The sequence below is a fragment of the Cephus cinctus genome, unplaced genomic scaffold, assembly GCF_000341935.2.
Source record: "Cephus cinctus unplaced genomic scaffold, Ccin1 Ccin1_scaffold0330, whole genome shotgun sequence".
NCBI lineage: Eukaryota > Metazoa > Arthropoda > Insecta > Hymenoptera > Cephidae > Cephus > Cephus cinctus.
Window position 1 is genome coordinate 3244255 of NW_014333027.1, and position 17662 is coordinate 3261916.

The 17662-nt window shown below is 41.1% G+C and overlaps 5 protein-coding genes across 9 annotated transcripts in view; all 5 read right to left on the reverse strand.

The window, feature by feature from the left end:
* Positions 1-366, reverse strand: part of LOC107266787 (serine-rich adhesin for platelets) — a 4718-nt gene extending 4352 nt beyond the window's left edge. Inside the window, exon 1 of one of the 2 annotated variants that reach the window (XM_025084102.1) lies at positions 7-366. In XM_025084102.1, the coding sequence (XP_024939870.1) occupies positions 7-340 (334 nt within the window). In that variant the 5' untranslated portion in view covers positions 341-366. The other variant, XM_015737643.2, reaches the window with a different exon arrangement.
* Positions 367-1553: 1187 nt separating this feature from the next.
* Positions 1554-2610, reverse strand: LOC107266798. The gene is made up of 3 exons (XM_015737668.2): positions 2386-2610; positions 2033-2304; positions 1554-1964 (listed from the first exon to the last, which is right to left on the reverse strand). Exons 1-3 carry the CDS (start codon positions 2566-2568, stop codon positions 1733-1735), a joined length of 687 nt encoding a protein of 228 aa, XP_015593154.1. The 5' UTR covers positions 2569-2610; the 3' UTR covers positions 1554-1732.
* A 1001-nt stretch (positions 2611-3611) lies between these two features.
* LOC107266577 lies at positions 3612-5472 on the reverse strand. Its single transcript, XM_015737189.2, has 4 exons — positions 5071-5472; positions 4730-4956; positions 4240-4636; positions 3612-4113 (listed from the first exon to the last, which is right to left on the reverse strand). The coding sequence occupies exons 1-4, from the start codon at positions 5400-5402 to the stop codon at positions 3744-3746; spliced, it is 1326 nt and encodes a 441-aa protein (XP_015592675.1). The 5' UTR covers positions 5403-5472; the 3' UTR covers positions 3612-3743.
* A 598-nt stretch (positions 5473-6070) lies between these two features.
* LOC107266570 (splicing factor ESS-2 homolog) lies at positions 6071-8860 on the reverse strand. 2 transcript variants are annotated; one of them, XM_015737184.2, is made up of 4 exons: positions 8757-8860; positions 7231-8413; positions 6440-7149; positions 6071-6314 (listed from the first exon to the last, which is right to left on the reverse strand). In XM_015737184.2, the coding sequence occupies exons 2-3, from the start codon at positions 8391-8393 to the stop codon at positions 6852-6854; spliced, it is 1461 nt and encodes a 486-aa protein (XP_015592670.1). In that variant the 5' UTR covers positions 8394-8413; positions 8757-8860; the 3' UTR covers positions 6071-6314; positions 6440-6851. The 2 variants fall into 2 exon arrangements, with proteins under 2 accessions (XP_015592670.1, XP_015592669.1); XM_015737183.2 differs by lacking the exon at positions 8757-8860 and adding an exon at positions 8654-8750.
* A 5005-nt stretch (positions 8861-13865) lies between these two features.
* Positions 13866-17662, reverse strand: part of LOC107266705 (T-box transcription factor TBX10) — an 8287-nt gene continuing 4490 nt past the window's right edge. For all 3 annotated transcript variants that reach the window (XM_015737459.2, XM_015737458.2, XM_015737455.2), the window contains exon 5: positions 13866-15348. In XM_015737459.2, coding sequence (XP_015592945.1) covers positions 14845-15348 — 504 coding nt within the window. In that variant the 3' untranslated portion in view covers positions 13866-14844. The remainder of the gene's footprint in view (positions 15349-17662) is intronic.

Here is a 17662-nt window from a genome sequence, read left to right on the forward strand (position 1 = left end):
ACTGACCCAATCCAGATCCTGAGACTGATGATAATCCTTGGGAATAAGACTGATCGTACCCTAATCCAATCTGACGAGCATTCTGACCTTCAGTGAATTGAGCGAACCGATTAATCATTGATTGCAAATCGTCCAATGAACTTCGAGAGGATGTTAGCAGACTGCCTGGAGCTTGTCTACCAAGTCTTAGTGGTGCGTTTAAGTCGTCCGTGTATTCATCCGAGTCATATTCCAACATATCGTCTTCCCATTCTGGTCGAAATTGAAAGTTGCCCTGGACTACCGTGACACCAAGGATCACTCCTAGACACCAAATGAACGTTCCCGATGTCTGTCTCATCTTGGATTGGAACAACTGATTTCATGTGTTATCCTTATGCATTCTTATACTATTGTCAGATCGGCTGCTTCTGCGATTTGGCACGCTGATCGTGAGGATGCAATAAAAACACTGATGATAACAGATCATGATATCGAATTGTTTTTTTACTGATTTATCAAGTCAGCAAATCAACTGATTATAAAACTGGTAACACTATACGTACGATCTATGCAGTTATGAAAATCATTTAGCATACTTTAGCAATCCACTTATTAGACATTTTAGGCATTTATTAAAGCGAGTCATCCATTTTCAAGAAAAATTCTAAAAAGTATTTTTCAAAGAGATTTTAATTTTTCGATACTTACTAAGACGTAGAATATAATAAAAATTGTACTATTTTGAATTTATCGACTCAAGCGCTTCTTCGATTTTTAACGTGTCACTCGGGTGATAATTGCTACTGATTTTCGAATTGTGACTCATTATGATACATTCGATGACTCTATGTTGCTTTATTGCATCGATACAAATCGATACAAATATTTCCCAGGTAATCAGTGAGGCGAGGAACGATAATTATTGTTTTGTTAACAATGATTACTAACAATAATATTAAGACGGTTATTGTTTGTTGTTGCAAAAAAACTTTATATTTGATTTAGATCTTTGAATCTATTGATCAAAACAATGATTATGATCAAAATTAATATCGGAGAGCGGATCGAAACGGAACTTCGGAACAAAACGAGCACTAGAGGCAGCTGGAACAGAATGTGTAAATTGCACCAGGCAAATAAATTAACAATACCTCATTTATTCGCTTATATGGAAAATAAAGTCTATTTGCATAAGAAAAAGTGAGGTTGCCTAGAAAAAGAAATATTATTTTTTTTGTGATTTCCTTCTAAAAGTTAAATCTCCAAAAATTTCTTGTCGAACGAAAATCTGAGAAAACTCTAGAAATCATTTTCCCCGTGATTTGGAATTATCGAGCACGCTGTCCGTTTTGCTACGTCTTGCTTTCCGCAAGAACGACCAATAACTGTCTTAACATTATTGTTGACAAAACAATCACCATCATTCCTTGCCACACTGGTAACTCGTACGTATAACCTTGGAAATGTATGTATTCTGTCAATGCAAGCAGCATGCACAACGAGCACGTGCACAATAACCACGATTAATTCAAATGTAAGCTTAAGGATGAAATAATTAAAAAAAGGAGGAATTATAGATTCAAAAAGAGACCGCTGTGGCAATGATTTATTGATTCGTTCAAATACAAATGATGGCCTATGACCTACGTTTTTAAAATTAATATAAGTACAAGTGCATGCATCTTTGACTTAATGATTCTCAAATGACACACTGACTAGTAGGACGTGTCATCAGATGTTAATAGTGATCTCAATACCATTGCAAACAAGATCCACTATTTCTAGATAGGGCATCATCATCGGGTGGGCATGGGTAAACCTCACTAGCTGGTAAAAGTATCCTGTCGACCTTTGATGTCAATCCGGTGAGGAACGAAGGTGCAGAACGATGCTCAACTGGAGTTTGCACGGCGTATGGCAAAGGAGCAAAATTGTAATCCTGGGGTACAATTCCTGGTTGAACCTCAATGCCGTAGTCAAAACTAAAAAATAAAATGAAGTAATTAGAATAGACATTATTAACACTGATAATGATTACTATTGTAAGTACCCTTTGGATTGGCGCTGACTGGGAACCGATTTCTGAATACCAAAATTGAAAGAATGTCGGACAGGTCCCAGGTTAGGCTGAGGTTTTTCAACATTTACACCATATGACCTTCCTCTAAGAGTATCAGACAGACTCCTGGAAATCTGAGGCGTTTCAATCTTGATTGGTGCTTCGAATCCCAGATTAACTGGACCTGAACTAGCTGGCCCTTGAATGCAGTAATCGTAAATACGACCTCGTTCCGATACCTCAGAAGGAGGCAACTTTGGAATCTGAAAAAAGCGTAATATTTTAATACTTAATTTGATCAGGTTACTTGACTTAATTTAATTGAATTTTACACTGATAAATACCTGAACGGAATACGGCAATGATATACCAGAGGCACATGGCTCCCCGTATGTTACAACTTGTGGCATAACGTTAGCGGATTTTGGACTTATAAAATTATTATCATTATCGCAGTCGCCGCATAAGCAACCGGATATAAGCGACGCCGCCAAGGCTAATAAGACCGAAGACCGAAACGCGTACATTTCGCGGGAACTTTTCGTGAAAAACCTGTCCCTGGCCTTTCTCTGCTCTACATATAGACAACTCAAGAAACTTCCTGTTTTAATAAAGAAAGCTCGCGACAGGTAAATGTTTGTCGCTTCCGTTTATAAGAGCATTAAACAAACTGTATAAAAATTCTTCGAGTTCTTCCTGTATTTAATACCGGCAAGAATTTGAGGTTAAAGAATTTTATTGTTGACATTTCTCAGTGCCGAAGATGTCACTGTACTTTGTCGTCGTTACGTTGCTTACGTGTAAACTATTTCAATATCCTTTTCCGTCAGAATGACAATCAACGCACCAGATTGAAAATGTTTTATTCCTTGGTGCAATCAAGGGGTACAGTAGAAAAATGAGTAATCGTCAATGCTAAGATTAATTTTTTTTAATTCGATTTTACAAATGCAAGAAACTCGAGATAGATTATTCTCTTTCTACAGAAAATAATTGATCCTGGAAGTCCAAATAGAAACCAAAAGTATTTTGACTTTAGTTGCAATCCTGTCAACAGAACATTAGACTCCGTCGAGCGTGCGATCAGCGTGTTGCACCATATGGTGCATAGCAAATGCACTTTGACTTCTCCCTTTTCACTGCCGAGGGTCTTTACGACCCGTTGACATCTCGCATTCGGAGTCGGAAGCAGCATACAAGTCATATATCTCATTTCACATGTGTGCACGCGACCGATAACACACAACGCATTTGCAGACTTCGCTCATAACTTGGGACCTTCCTGAAGTGCCAGATTTCTTGTTTTCCTCGTCGTTCTGTTTGTTTTTCGTATGGGTCCTGACCGGAAGTCGAAATAAGAATTACGTATTATGTCATCGCGACGATATTTCTTTTGGACAAAATTTTTGCGTATGGAAGTTGTGGAAAAAATAAACATAATTCTGATTGCTTCCACAGCACATTGTTTGTTTTATTTATTGTTTTTAAAATTATTGTGCAATTCTTTTCTGCGTTTATGCAATTGCATGTATTCAAAGCGGATTAAGGGTGGATGAAAAAGCACAGTAAATTTTACGGAAATAAATTTTTTATTTGTCTGGGTGGGAGGCATGGTACAGGGGTGAAGACTAGTTCTACGCGCAGTTGATCAGTATGATTCAACACTGCTAAGAATTAACGGGTTGTCAATCAGTGATCATAATCACTGCGAACATCCGCAGGAGCTTCCATGCTGATGATGATGAATTTTACGAGCGGCGGATCGCAGCCTAGCCAAAATTCCACCACTTTGTTCCTCATCGTCCTCGTCTTCAGCGCTGTAGCTACCATCCTGCTCTTGGCTATTCTCGCCACAAGATCCATTACCATAGGCCCCATTTTGATCATTGGACTGATCGTCGTCAGAGATCACAACCCCACTGCGGTAGCCTGGCAGTGGTGATCCAAGAGGACCACATGGAGCACTGCTATCCCCAGAGAATCCAGGTACTCCACTAATACCTGAGTAGCTTGTTGGTTGGGTCGAAACAAAGTTATTGTTGCTGGGACCAACTGGAGCGTATCCAAGATCGCTAAAAATGAAAAAAGAATAATTATTGATGGATCTGATGAGCAAAAGAATCATTTGGATAAGAGGGTATTTAAAAATGTTCAATTGATTAGATAAATAAAAAGAGAAGCAGTAGTCTTTAGGGTACCTGTAAGAAATGAAGCTAGGTGCTCCAGATTGTTCTTGTGCCTGTGCCTCTGCTTCCAGTTCCAATCTTTGCTGTTCCAAGGCTTCCTGTTCGGCAAGATCCTCTTCAAGTGCGGAACAAGGTCCTGAACCTGAGCCGTAAACTCTGGGAGCAGCCCTCAGTTCAACAATAGGTTTGTCGACGGCGAATAATCTCTCTTCGGGGATGTCAGGAATGGTTTGCTTGATGTGTCCATCAGCTGGGAGAGTTCGGGGTCCGAAGGCGAGCTTCTCCTCGGGGATGATCTTAGCGACTCTACGTGCGAGACCGTAGGCAAGAGAGAGGGATACAGCATCAGCTGGTGCGATTGGTACGGCATTGCCGTTGTAGATGCTCTCCTGCTCGTCGAATGACATACCTGCAGAATCAAATAATAAATCTATTAAATTAATTTCCCTTCACGGGAAAATAGAAAATAGGAAATTGAAGAAAAATAGTTAAAAATACGCACCATCGTCTTCATCGAAAGAGTTCAAATTGGAGCTGAGACCGTTGAAGGATCTCTGGACACCGAATGCACCTGCATTGGCGGTGGCAGAAGACTCAGCCATTTCCAAAGCTCCCTCACTATTCCTGGCAGCTGTCTGGCATGCCCTACAACTTGGTTTTCCCGGGTACGCAGGCAAAACGGCAGACCTGTGTGAAGCAATTGAGCAAAGGTCGCCAATCGGGGACAGTCTGAAAAAATTAAAAAATTGATATAATATATAAGCATACTTGTAATTGCTATAAGGTAAAAAAGTTATAAGCTACAATTTTTTTGAAAATCTTCAATCACTTTGAAACTCTTACTTTGGTGCAACTCTGGCGTGTGGTCCCAATGTCAAGAGATCTTGGACACTGAGTCCACCCTCGAGATCACGAGCCTGAGGACTTCCTCCGTCACATCCTGCTGGACCCATTGCAGCTGCTCTGGCAGCTGCTGCTTCGTTGATGATCAATGGCGAAGCATAATGCGCCGGTTTTGGTTGTTTGGCTGCTCTCACCAGGAAGTCGCTGCAACTACAAGGGTTGGTACCAGCACCGAGACCACCACAACTACAGCCCTCGCGTTGGTAACTCCTGACAGCGGACACTGTTAGGAATAGGGCCAGGCCTAGGAACACGATCTGAGAAGTCTTCATGACTTCCGTCCAATTAGCGGGCTATTGAGACTTAAAATTACGTTTGTGTCCTCCTGTCTTAATCCGGCGGTCTTACTTATACCTCGCGCGAGCGACTGGTAAATTCAAAACAACAAACTGTTACGGTTTTTGCAATCAGACGTGTTATGCTGTTTTGCCATTTTTGTTCTGATGGACTCACAAACTTCCTGCACCTGCGACAACCCGGATGCGATACCACACAACAATATTCACGGAAGTCATTTGCAAGCTACTTCCGTAGAGTGTAGGAACTTTTTCGAATTTTGGCTTCTAGCCTTTCCTCTGTCTTGTCTTTTTTTACTGCTACCCGAAAGGTCGTACTGAATAAGTTTATGAATTAACTTAATACTGTGAGAACTGTAGGAAATTTATTGAGACATAATAAGTACTTATCGTGTGTATGTTTACAGTGACGACTGTAGGTAAAATTTTATTTTTTGGTAAAATATAAACTCTTTACATTTTTAATATCTCTTGTGATTTTTCCTTATCCTTTTGATAAATACTGATCATACTTTGTAAATTTTTTTATTACCTGCCGCTTTAGGACTGATTATTTTTCAGTAACAAGATCAATAAGAATGTAACTTAAATTTCTTTTTGGGAAGGGAAGACTCAAAGAAAGATGATAGTAGAAATACACAGTATTTTCTCCTTCACACATTTATTTATTCATTTCATATCTCAGGAAAATTTAAATTTACATTTACATTTAGATTTTGGCATCTGTTTTCCTTGTAATATACTTGGTTCGCTATGCATTGTATCTTGTGGCTGCGTGTAGACATTGACAACCAGGGCTAGATTTGTAACAACGTCTCCAACGCGAACCTGCGCTCCCTTGTATTTGACATTTCCATTCATGAGTCCCAACCGAATTGAATGACTGTCCTGTGGAAATAAAATAAATTCTCAATTAACTACTACTCTTAATCGTTAGCAATATATTTGCATACAAAATTACTTAGTTGTTTTGAAATATTGAATTGTAATTTAAAAAACATATCAGCACTCACCTGTACCACCAGAAGCAAGATTGCCAGGAAGACCGCTTTCATGGCTTGCGTGATACTCACTGTCATTGTGTACATCTTTCTGTGATTTTGCTTGGGGAACGGGTACGACTTACGTGACATTTTCGACGCCATATTGCATTGAGAAATCTTAAACTTAATTGCTACCGGCTGTCTGAAGCAGACAATGGTAACTCTAAACTTTATAGCAGTTAATCTGCATCAGGGCAACAATAAAAACAAAAACAGAAATATGAACGCCAGTTGGCTAGTATAACGATTTTATTTCACAATAGCACGCAACTACGCGAATCTGCGTCCTGAGTATAAAATTGTGACAATGCGATATTAGATGTTCCTCCTTCTCTGAATTATGTTCAATATGTACAATAAAATAAGCATTTAGTATTATTGTTTACTTATTAAAGAAATCCGCGGCTCTCTGTCGTTGCGGTGGTAAATTAAGCAAATTGTCGGTAAGAACGGGATCGTGGATAAGATTGTTTTCAGAAGTGACGCTTCCGGTACCGGATACAGGAGTATGAGCTCTAGGGGTGTTGGGCGTTCTAATTCGTACAGAAGGTGTTCTTGATGATAGCATCCTTCGTGGAGTTGGCGTTCCTACTATCTTTAATTTTTGCGTGGCCAAGCGTCGTGCAGCAGGTGACATTGTATTTAGGCGTTCTATTGTTGATAACGACCTGGGCGATGGTCTGTAACAGAGAAATATTTTAATAATCTAAACCGCTAATAAATTTTTATAAATAATTTGGATGGTTCTCGCAAAAACTTACGTTGCCAAAGATCTTCTGGCAGCTTCCAATGCTTTGTTTTTTCTGTCCCTGTGTCGTTCACCAGCCTTTTCTGCCAATTGGAGAGCAATCTGTTCACGTTTAGGTGGTTCAGCCATTCTGAATGAAGGACCCTGGCTGGTTCTAAATAAAGGTGTGTCGCCACCATCCAATCTGAACGGAGTACCCTCAATTTGACCCCAGGTCATTAGAGGACTTTCACATTCACCAGGTCTGGGGCTTGGAGTAGCCACAAAGCTGAATCCATTTACTCGTGGGGTTGGATTCCTGATAACCTCCTTACCGTCTACACCGATTTTGCCATCATTCACTTTCGATTGGGTTTTGGCCAGCTCGGTTATGGTTTCCTTGTTCTGTTGTTCATTGAATGGATTTATTTTTAACCTTGTATTCTCATGCAAAACCTCCTGTTTTCTTTTGGCCATCTCAACTTGTTCCTCTGGTGTTAACTCTACCCCATCTGGTACATACATTATATAATTTTTGTTTCTATAAGACCAACTGTCCAACTCTAGTGGTTTGTTATCGCCAGCTTGGATTGCCAAAGGTGCTTCTGTGTTTCTCTCAATTGCAAGTAATTTGGATTTTTCTTCTGTCTCATAAAGCCAGGCATACTTTAGTTTGTGCTTCTTCTCCGCTTCTACCATCATTTCTTCAAAACTGGCATTATCCTCACTTGTATGGGAACTCAGGTAAGTATCTAAGCCAATTTTATGCTCCGTTTTCGTATTATGTTTTGTTGAATCCATTCGTGGATCTTTTGGCGTTGTCTCTAGAAGAAGTGCATTTCTATCCGCTTCATTAGTATGAAGTGGAGTCTCAAAGGTAGCTGGACTAGCTGGTCTTTCGGTGACAGGACGACCTGAACTGTATTTTTCATATAGCTCTCTCATTCGCTTAATATTATTCTGTTCTAATGCATCCAAATAATCATTCTGTGCTTTGAGTTTTTCCAAGTGAGGAAAAAAATCTCTCTGAATAATTTCTCCCATCTTCTCTATGTAACTATCTTCATCGAGGATTTTTGGACGATAAATTTTACTTCGTTTAGCAACACCAACAGGTTTTTTGAATACAGCCAAATCCTTCATATTTCTAGCAGCTTCAAGAGCCTGTGAGCCTGGAGTATCCATTGGAGAGCACATCCTTACATTCACTGCATACACTATGCAACAAAATTAACTTTTTCCATATGAAATGAGCATCATATAGTCACTCATGTAATATTACAGTACACAAATAAATAAAAAAAATTAATATTTCACAGCTATTCCCAGAAAATGACAAGTAAATGAAAACCAAAATATCAGGTAAAACATTCCTCCAGCTATACAAGTATCATTGACAAAACCTTTTACGATACTATTTGTAAGAAACAATTGGAAAAAATATCTATAAGACCTACAATGTTATATTCACTGTATTATCAATAATTTCAATTTTGACGAATAAAAAAACGCTCAAACGTATACACTGACTGTAAATAAAAAAGGTTATGTTCTACTTACATTGGCGCTTTCTATCTAGTACCAAGCCACACCCGTGGGTGTCGCTATATAAACGTTACCATTCGGAATCTTAGGATTTTGCTCGTGTTTCTACTTTATCGACAAAATTAAAAGTTCAATTCACCGTACTCCTAAAACATTTTAATCAACCCTCTCATAAACAAGCTTAAGAATTATTATTAGAATATTATCGTTCGGAGTATACGGCACGTGAGAAACAAGATGGCTCGTCGCTGAATTTAAAAAAAAGTGTAAAAGAAAAAGTAGCAAACATAAATATGCTTCTTCAACAATTTACTACAGTCATCGATGACACGCGATCTTTTCATCATATACTATATGATCAATTTCTTATAAGAAAATACGTTGTTTATATAATCCTAAGCATTCCCAAAATTCCACGATCCACGTCATGAATATCCCTCACAGAGAGCAAGATAGCGCAAGTAGTAAAGAGAGCGGCAGCATGGAAGTAACGAATTTATTTTGATAACGTCAGTCAATCGTTAAGCGAAACGCCAAGACGTGCCGAGGGCGAAGATCGAGTGTTATACTTGAAGCAGGCAAAGAAAGTATTCAGTAATCATCGAAATACGAGCGTTCTTTCGAGCGATGTAAGAAGGACAGAAATAAGAGAAAGAGCAAGAAAAATCTACACCATCCCAATTTATCTTGTACAAATTTCAAAATAAAAAGAAAAACGAAATATACACATCGATGCGACGTCGAGTCACTTGGTATACTGTGCAACCCCGTACTATAACAGTTCTGTAGGGTCCAGTGCCAAAAGATAGTCAATGCGTCTTCCGTTGACTCGTCCCCAATCGCAATAAGTACAAAGAGCCCAGGTCGTTACTCACGGTAGACAGTCATTAACGTCCCGTGGCGTCGAGGGATTCGCGACCATTTAAAAATCATCGGCTTGTAAAACAAACGTCGCTGCGCTCCAGGTGCCATCGATATTCGCACCGTTTGATAAAAACATGGCGCTCTAGATGAGAGCGTGTCGACACTATACGAGGCGGGAAATTCAAATATATAAATTGACCGGAACGTGAATACATACAGAATAAAATGTGATTAGTTAGTAGGATCATGGAGTTTTGTCCCATTGAATAATATCAATGATAAATATGATGCATAATGTACATTAAACTTGATAGATACAAGCAGACGAATCTGACGCTGCTGGCCACTACCAGGAGGTGATATTTTCGTCCAGCTGGGACAGTGGTGTGGGATGGTAACACACTCTTACGCCTCTCTGACTGAAACCGTAGTGATCTGAGCCCTGAGGTGTTGGGGAAGCGCGCTGACAGACATATGAGGATTCCAGCGGCGAGATAGGATATGCGTGCCGACTACAACGGCTAAACCTTCCTGGCGCACGTATACACGTATAGTGTGCCTAGTCCCATTTGCTTCCCACTTGCTCGCCATTATTCGAAAATTTCCCGCACGACGACGACTAATTGGACGATGCGCGATCCGTGGGATTCTACAGGGCCTGTCGACGCTCTGGGTCTCGGCAAAGATCGGCTAGAAAGTGCCGAACGGGATGATAAAAAGAAGTTCCATCAGGAAAATAGTAAGAGAATAATCACATAAATTATCTATCTTATAATGACAAGACTGTCTCTTCCAAGTAATAGGTCACTGTCATTTAATGGCAACATACTCTGTACCTGGCGTTCGATTCTGCTGAGCAAAGCTAAATTAACGGCAACGTTCGCCGCTGGCATGTCCTGACGTAGTTAATCGCGAGAATCATGCTAATAAAAGTGAAAAGGAAAATAAAGCGTAACTCGCGGTACCATCAAAAGGATATTGCCAGAGGCTGTATAATAAATCTAAGTACCCCAGGTCCTCCTCTAGTGGCACTGTCAACCATCGTAACACGTAAATTATAGCGATGATTCTCCTTATTTACACTGACTTAAGGTAAACCTCTCTGGGACCTGATACTATCCCGGTCAGCATCTGTCTTCGCGAGGCAAGCTTGCTTAGCCCGTTCACAAGTGTCGACAGATACCTTCCTTCCATCTTTACTTCCTTCCTGCCATCTTGCCATACCCTTTGACAGATCCTTATAGCAGCTCAAAACCAGCCCTTAACTATTAGATAATACAGGGGGTTAAGACAAAATTTCAAAATTTTGTTCAAAAGTGAAAAATGAATAAGTAACACGGGTTAGGTCGTGTTTTCATAATATGGCAGAGTGAATTGCCTACCTTGTGAATTTCAGTCCTTATCATCAGATTCCCTTAGCAGAGCTCAAATCAGTCTTGCCGAGGTAGTTGTGCCCACGGCAGCTCCCCGGGGCATTTCCTCGTGATCTTAAAGTTTAAATAAAGCCCGCGGCAAAAGCCGCGACCGAGGGCCCCGAGCGTATAAGCGTAAACATCCGAGGTGCGATTTGACGTGCACTCAAGCCATCCGGAGAGACGCATCTTGCGCCGGGTATACGCTTTAAGAATACTGAAGAAGAAGCGGTGGCTGGAATCTGTAAATCTGTCATTGCAGCCATATTCAAGCGCGTCGGTCCGTTCTCTCGCCCCGGCTAGCAGGATATGAACTTCTGCTGACGCCTCCTTCGCGAGCTAAAAGTCCGGACGACGTTAAATAGCAACTCCGTTATCCCTATCGAGGAGTCAGACCCTGCTTTTTGGTTAGATAAACAGAGAAAAATGGCGAACATAGAGTACATAACCTCTCAAATTCAGTTGGCAGTTCAAACGTATCCACGGTGTTGCCCTGGTGCCTGGTGAGTTGCTTACCCTTATAAAAATTCTGAACCCTGAGAAAGACTAATATCCAACATTTAGCCGTCAGTGACCGTTGAATAGAGGAGCTCACGTATGCACGTGTGCACGGATGTAAGCGTATACACGTAAGGAGTGTTCTCGGAGGTTTACTCAGATGGCGTGGAAACTATAAAAGCCACCAGCAGTTACCCACGTATTCACGTATTCCCGTAGTAGCTCGCGATGACGGATTCATGTGCCGTGGGAGCTACTGGGGACTCCAGGATGACTGCGGGTACGTTACGGAGCCAGGTCGAGGATGCATTTTTATTCGAGCGATTCATTTGTCGGCCTTTGATCCGCGACCAACAAGCACCGCGCCGGAAAATTAAAGAGATTTATCGACTTCACTTTTCTCTACTTTTCTTGTACCACTTTTTTCACCACAATATCCTGTACTGTTTGATACAGATCCTTTTACCGAGGAAGGACACCAAGTTCTACTGTCAAAATTAGAGTGTCTCGAGTCAGGACGTTTCTTCTTGAAAATCTTTATCTGTTTTAGGTTAACTTCGGCGTCATACGGTATGCGAGAAATCGAACGGTTCGTGAAGTCTTATACTCGAGAGTGTCACTAGTGTCCAAGTGGTTTAATAATATAGTGCTAGGGTCACTCATCTAGATGGGTGGCCCATAACCTTAACGACCTACTGTGAAGAATTCCAGACTCCTCAGTCTTTGGACTTAAACCTCATGCCCTACTCAACCCCCATGTAAATCGGCAAGGGTGGCCCCATGGCGAAACCACAGCACGTTACATGACCCCGAGAAACCTTTTATGTCTCGCGTTTTACGAGCCGCACTTGAATCTTCTTTGGCAACGAACATGACGATATACGCGGTACGTACTACTGGGGTCAAGACACCTTCTAAGATTTGGTTACTTATAGTTTTACAGTACCCAAAATGCTCTTCAAGCAATATACGCATCTTGTGCCAGTTTTTGTCTTCCGGATGAAGTTTATGACCCGTTAAGGCATTTTTTTAATCTCTAAAACGAAATTAATTGGTACGCGATATATACGGAATGACTTAATTGACTATATTTTGAATGAGTAAAAATGATTTTAAAATCTCTTTTTTATCGATACATTTTATGACTAATAGCGACATTTACTGATGTTTGTATGACTGACACCAAGTTAAGATCGACAACTACTGAAGATGAAAGAATATGTGATAGACTAAAAATTTTACTACCGGCGCCGTCACGCGCCGCCGGGACTCTCGGCGTCTCTGTAGCCTCTCTGTAAGACGACGCCTACCTATATTTAAAAGTACAAAACGTGCCAATGGGATACCGGCAAGAAGCTACTGAGTTTTCATACAAATCAAAGTGCCAAGATTGATGCGATATGTAGCTTATAGTATATAGTCTCTCATGATTTTACGATAAAATTAGATATTCATTTCCCAATGACAAACTCATTGCCATCAATATCTTTCCACAAACTCAAAAGTAACTCAGTCTGCCAACTTGGCAAGTTTTACTTGTGTACAACGTAGAATGAACTCAAAAGTTTTAAATAGGTTCACGCCAGGTAAATATGTGTCTGCCATTTTGAATCACAATAAACGGCATCAACCAATCGTAATAGTTAAATCGTGATAGCTTCCAAAACTTTCCGTTAGAGCAAGCGAATAGCTATTGCGTGGACTACAGTCGTCTTATCTATTGATGAATGAAAATCCTCAGATAATCGGTACGCGGGCATCTACTAAGTATCTTTGGAGTCCGCCTAAAAGAAAAGTACGAGAGCCATAACCTCAAAGCTTTGACACCTTTTCATTTGCTTTGGCCGATAAGTCGGCTGACGAAAAAGTTAAAGGTAGTAAGTAGCCATGTATCTCCTAAGAGTCATTAAGGACGCTGAGCGTCGTCACAGGGCCAAGACGCCGCGCGTCGGGATGCTAATATGTTTACACAGCGTCGTTCTTCACGCACGCATCAATCACAGCCTGTCTGTCCATCCATTCGTCCGTGGAGTCCCTCTAACCTAGCAAGTAAGTCCCCATAGGAATACGTAGACTGTCTGTTTCGTTCCGGACCGTTGCAACAGTCGAGTTTGTCCATTTTGACATGGTGTCACGTGTCCTTGTGACAATAATCGTCAAATCGATTCAGGAACCATCGATCTTCTAGAGGAAGTCGACAATAAGTCTCACTGGACAATTAGTTACAGTTAGTTCATGATGGAAATATGAGATGGCGGTCACGTGTTCTCTTATGTGAACATAAAAATATCATTACGTTGATTAATTAATTTTGTATCGATAAGGGGTCAGAACAAGATGGCGCTTGCGATTTAATAATAATAGTCTCTATATTTGACTGGTTCTGACATATATGTATATAATACAGTACAATATATCCGCAATCTCTCTCGTTATACAAAGTTAATACTTGTGCTTAACGATCTAGACTGTAAAACTAAAGTATGATAGCGCAATACTTGAGTATAATTTATTAAGGCACTTAGCGTCCTCTCGGGGGGTGTCACGCCACGTTTACATTCCCGTCTTGGCTCGAGCGGCATCGTGCTCGTTTGGCATTTGAGACACCCTATATAAATAGACACTTTGCTCCTACAAAAGGCACTTTGTTTCTCGAAGTGTGCCTCCGAGACCCTCGCGCGAGCTTTCTTCGGGAATTTAACGGTGCTCGCTATCATTGGCGACTTATCTAAAAAATATACTTTCTACACCCCCTCGTCATCGTCGTTGCATTTTCAATACTTGGCTATTAGCAATCCCATGGATACTAACATGTGAACGGCACTTAATAAGGCACCAGGTATATAACTTCCATCCAGTGACAATTGTCCAAGTCCATATAATATCTTCTTTGCTGTCCTTAAGTACACTTAAAAGTATATCAATAAATTAAGAGACTTAAACTTTTATAGCGGGTCCAGACGAATTTATTCGTCCTCCACTTTTCTCAACTTCAATCACTCCCATAAAACGACTATAAGGCAACAGCTTATTTAAGTAACTCGGCGGTTAATTAACTTTGGCATAATTTTTCTTGGTATTCTAACGACAACAAAAGTTATACCTATCATTGGAGTTTTTAATCTTTGGCTTTTGTATCCTCTATTGGGAACTTTTGGATAGTACGAGTGTGTCCACTTCTTTTTTTTTTAGTTAAACAAAGAAAGTACAAGAAACCTTTAAGTAACTTTGGCCACTATTCAATTCAACCGAAAGCGATTCGTACAGTCACGATTCGATCGGACATACACCGAAAGATAAATGAAATTACCATGAAACATGTCGGTGGGCTACCGCGGCCCGTAAAGTGGCGACGCATGCGCACCAGGATGCGCGTGATGAGGATGCACAGGATAATGCGTTGAGTTAATGTGCGTTTGATGCGTCGGATAACCCCAATGACTGGCACTGGCTCCATAAAATTGATGCTCCGGATTAGGAATGGTAGATATGCTCGACGCTATTGGCACGGCGGGTACAGTCCCATAAGTAGGCAGCACGTTGCTACCGGTGGCAGGCCTCTTAGCAGGATTCTGTACCGTTTGAGAACCGGAAGTCGGAGCCTCGCATTCGTCCGGCTCGCAGTCCCTGAATCCTTTAGCGAACGGGTTGCTGGCTATCTTGAGTTGTGTGATCCGATGATTTTGATAAGCTGTAACAGCCGTGAACCTCGTCTCGGAGAAGGTAAACGTCTTGAAGTTCTCTGTACGTGGATCGGGCGCTGATCCAGGTGGCGAAGGTGCTACTACCACGTGACATCTGGGTTGATATCTGTGCATGGAGTTTAGTATTATCTGTAAATAAATTTTTCAAAATTTTATTACGTTACTTGATGCAGGTACACGAGCACAAATTCTTACGTTACATGTAACGGGTGTCAAGGATGGTATCACCCGTTAAATTTTTGTCTCGTATGGGCGATATCTATAAGAACTACTCAGGGTGGGATGAATATATGAGGAATTGGAAGAGGCAGTAGAAGAATATGGAAACGCACGTGAGGCCAGATTTTAGAAGGAAGAGGCACGACGGGGGGCGGTCACAATGTTTGACAGCCAGAAGAGGCCCGGTGACTAATTAGTGTAAAAACTAACCCCCGACCCGACCCAACAGCAACCCGACACCCCAATCCTCCCCGTACCATCTCGTCTTCGTGTCCTCTTCGGCCTGTCTACGTAAACGCATAAGCAAAAGAGTATAAGTAACGCGCGAGAAGAGGAGGAAACTTCGTCCTACGTGCGTGTGTGGCCTCGCAACGAAACTCAGAGATTCCCTGGAATGTCTTCTTTTTTACTTGCAGCATCTTTTTTTTTCCTTTCTTCTCCCTTTCACATTCTCCCTTTTTACTCTCATTCTCTACTCTCTCACCCTTCACGAATGCTTTTCATATTCCTGTGCAGTTCATGACGTTCTTCCTCTGCGCTCCCCGCCACTAACGCAACTCCGCGCAGCATCCCCCCTGATTAGTAGTTGGGGGTTGGAGGGGGAGAGGGGTGGGATACTAAGGCATTGGCGCTATCCGGAAATACTGCGCGATACAAAATGTCAATTAAGGGATGTTACCATTGAGAATTCGAGACACCCTACCTCGCTTCCACTTCTCCCACTTCTTCGCCCTCCGCGACAGCTTTGAAGCTCGTTTGAAGTGGCGTTCCTTTTTTCTCGTATTTTTTGTTTTCGGTACCAACAAAAAATATCTACCCTACATTGGATATTCTTAGCGATGAATCCTATGTATATCGACTATTTCACGGCCCGGCGTTACTTTTATCACCCTGTAAGGATATCACGCTTCTTTTTTTTTTAATTCGCTCGCATTCCGTATATAAGGATTCACCTCCGTTTGATCTGTATCACCCGTTATAAGGTAACTGGTAAACGCACGTTACCCACCGTACGAGCCTATACCGATGTTTACACGGCGCGGAACAGACGAATTCGAGAAAATAAACGTCCTAATGATAGGCGATGGGGCTTGGGGTGTCTATTTGTACGCCACGGAGAAAGTTGTGCATCGCTCTTGAGACACCGATTTCCCAGAAACGACTCAATCAAAAAATCCTGCGGCCACTGGGTAAATAAATGCCCAACGGGATTGGGTAGAATGCTCCTTTCACTGTGTGAATCAAATTGTGACCATCTCATATCTTACTAAGTACCTAAACGTAGCTACGGGGACGAATATTCTTGTCAAATGATTTTTCGTAATCGTGAAACAAAATTTTTCAGACTTTTCCCTTCTGCTGAGTCTTCCTAAAAATTTAATACGAATCGAACATATTCCCGATGTCTAAATAACGAGACGTTGATCCATCATCGATCGATCCTTACGAATTGATCTTGACGACAGATCCAGAATGATTCGTAACCAATAAACGATCAATCGTCAATCCACTGACGTGGATCGAACCTGGTGGAATAATCAAAAAGTAAGTTTACGCTTCCCTTGAATACAAACTGTTAAGGAAATATGCCTGATAAATTATTGAACGTAACCTACAAGGCATATAACAAATTTGGACTATCCTCCTAATATTTTTTACTTCGCATCAATTTCAGGTTGTAATCCTTTAACACATTGACTGCTGTCACCCATATACGAGTAAACATTTGCATTTTCGCCAAGGATCGAGTTTATATAAATTTGGAATATCAAAAAACCATTAAATTACTTGTCGCCTAAACTTTTACAAAATATACTGTGGTTGTCAGTATTTAAGTAATGGTTCGACCATTTGGATTGTAAAAATCGAATTAATCGAATGATCGAAAATCAAATGAAATTTTCATCAATAATTTAATTTCTTGATTACAACGGTAATGGCGGAAATGGTCGGATGCTTCCAGCGCCTAGTCCAAGGATGAGTTTGCGGGGCCACCCGTTAGATAGGAGAGGGACCACTTTATAACTCGGAATTGTTTGACAGCCGAGAGCATAAGCAAAGAGGAGAACAAGAGAAATATTAGCGATAGCGTTTGTGTTACGAGGGCCATTTATTACGGCGGAATGTATCGGTCGATCGGATGGCTCCTGCTTTGAGCCAATGAGGATACCGTATGTGGATCGGCACTTCCGGTCAGAAAAGAATGAGCAGACATGGGGGGGGG

What these genes read in the sequence shown, in the direction of transcription:
- LOC107266798 (XM_015737668.2), bottom strand. Translation starts at nt 2,568, where the DNA reads ATGTACGCGTTTCGGTCTTCGGTCTTATTAGCCTTGGCGGCGTCGCTT. An exon ending in CATTGCCGTATTCCGTTCAG is followed by an intron (nt 2,305 to 2,385) that starts GTATTTATCAGT and finishes CGCTTTTTTCAG; the next exon opens with ATTCCAAAGTTGCCTCCTTC. An exon ending in AGTCAGCGCCAATCCAAAGG is followed by an intron (nt 1,965 to 2,032) that starts GTACTTACAATA and finishes TTTATTTTTTAG; the next exon opens with TTTTGACTACGGCATTGAGG.
- LOC107266577 (XM_015737189.2), bottom strand. Translation starts at nt 5,402, where the DNA reads ATGAAGACTTCTCAGATCGTGTTCCTAGGCCTGGCCCTATTCCTAACA. An exon ending in CTCTTTCGATGAAGACGATG is followed by an intron (nt 4,637 to 4,729) that starts GTGCGTATTTTT and finishes TTGATTCTGCAG; the next exon opens with GTATGTCATTCGACGAGCAG. An exon ending in CCTAGCTTCATTTCTTACAG is followed by an intron (nt 4,114 to 4,239) that starts GTACCCTAAAGA and finishes TTTCATTTTTAG; the next exon opens with CGATCTTGGATACGCTCCAG.
- LOC107266570 (XM_015737184.2), bottom strand. Translation starts at nt 8,393, where the DNA reads ATGTGCTCTCCAATGGATACTCCAGGCTCACAGGCTCTTGAAGCTGCT. An exon ending in GCCAGAAGATCTTTGGCAAC is followed by an intron (nt 7,150 to 7,230) that starts GTAAGTTTTTGC and finishes TCTCTGTTACAG; the next exon opens with ACCATCGCCCAGGTCGTTAT.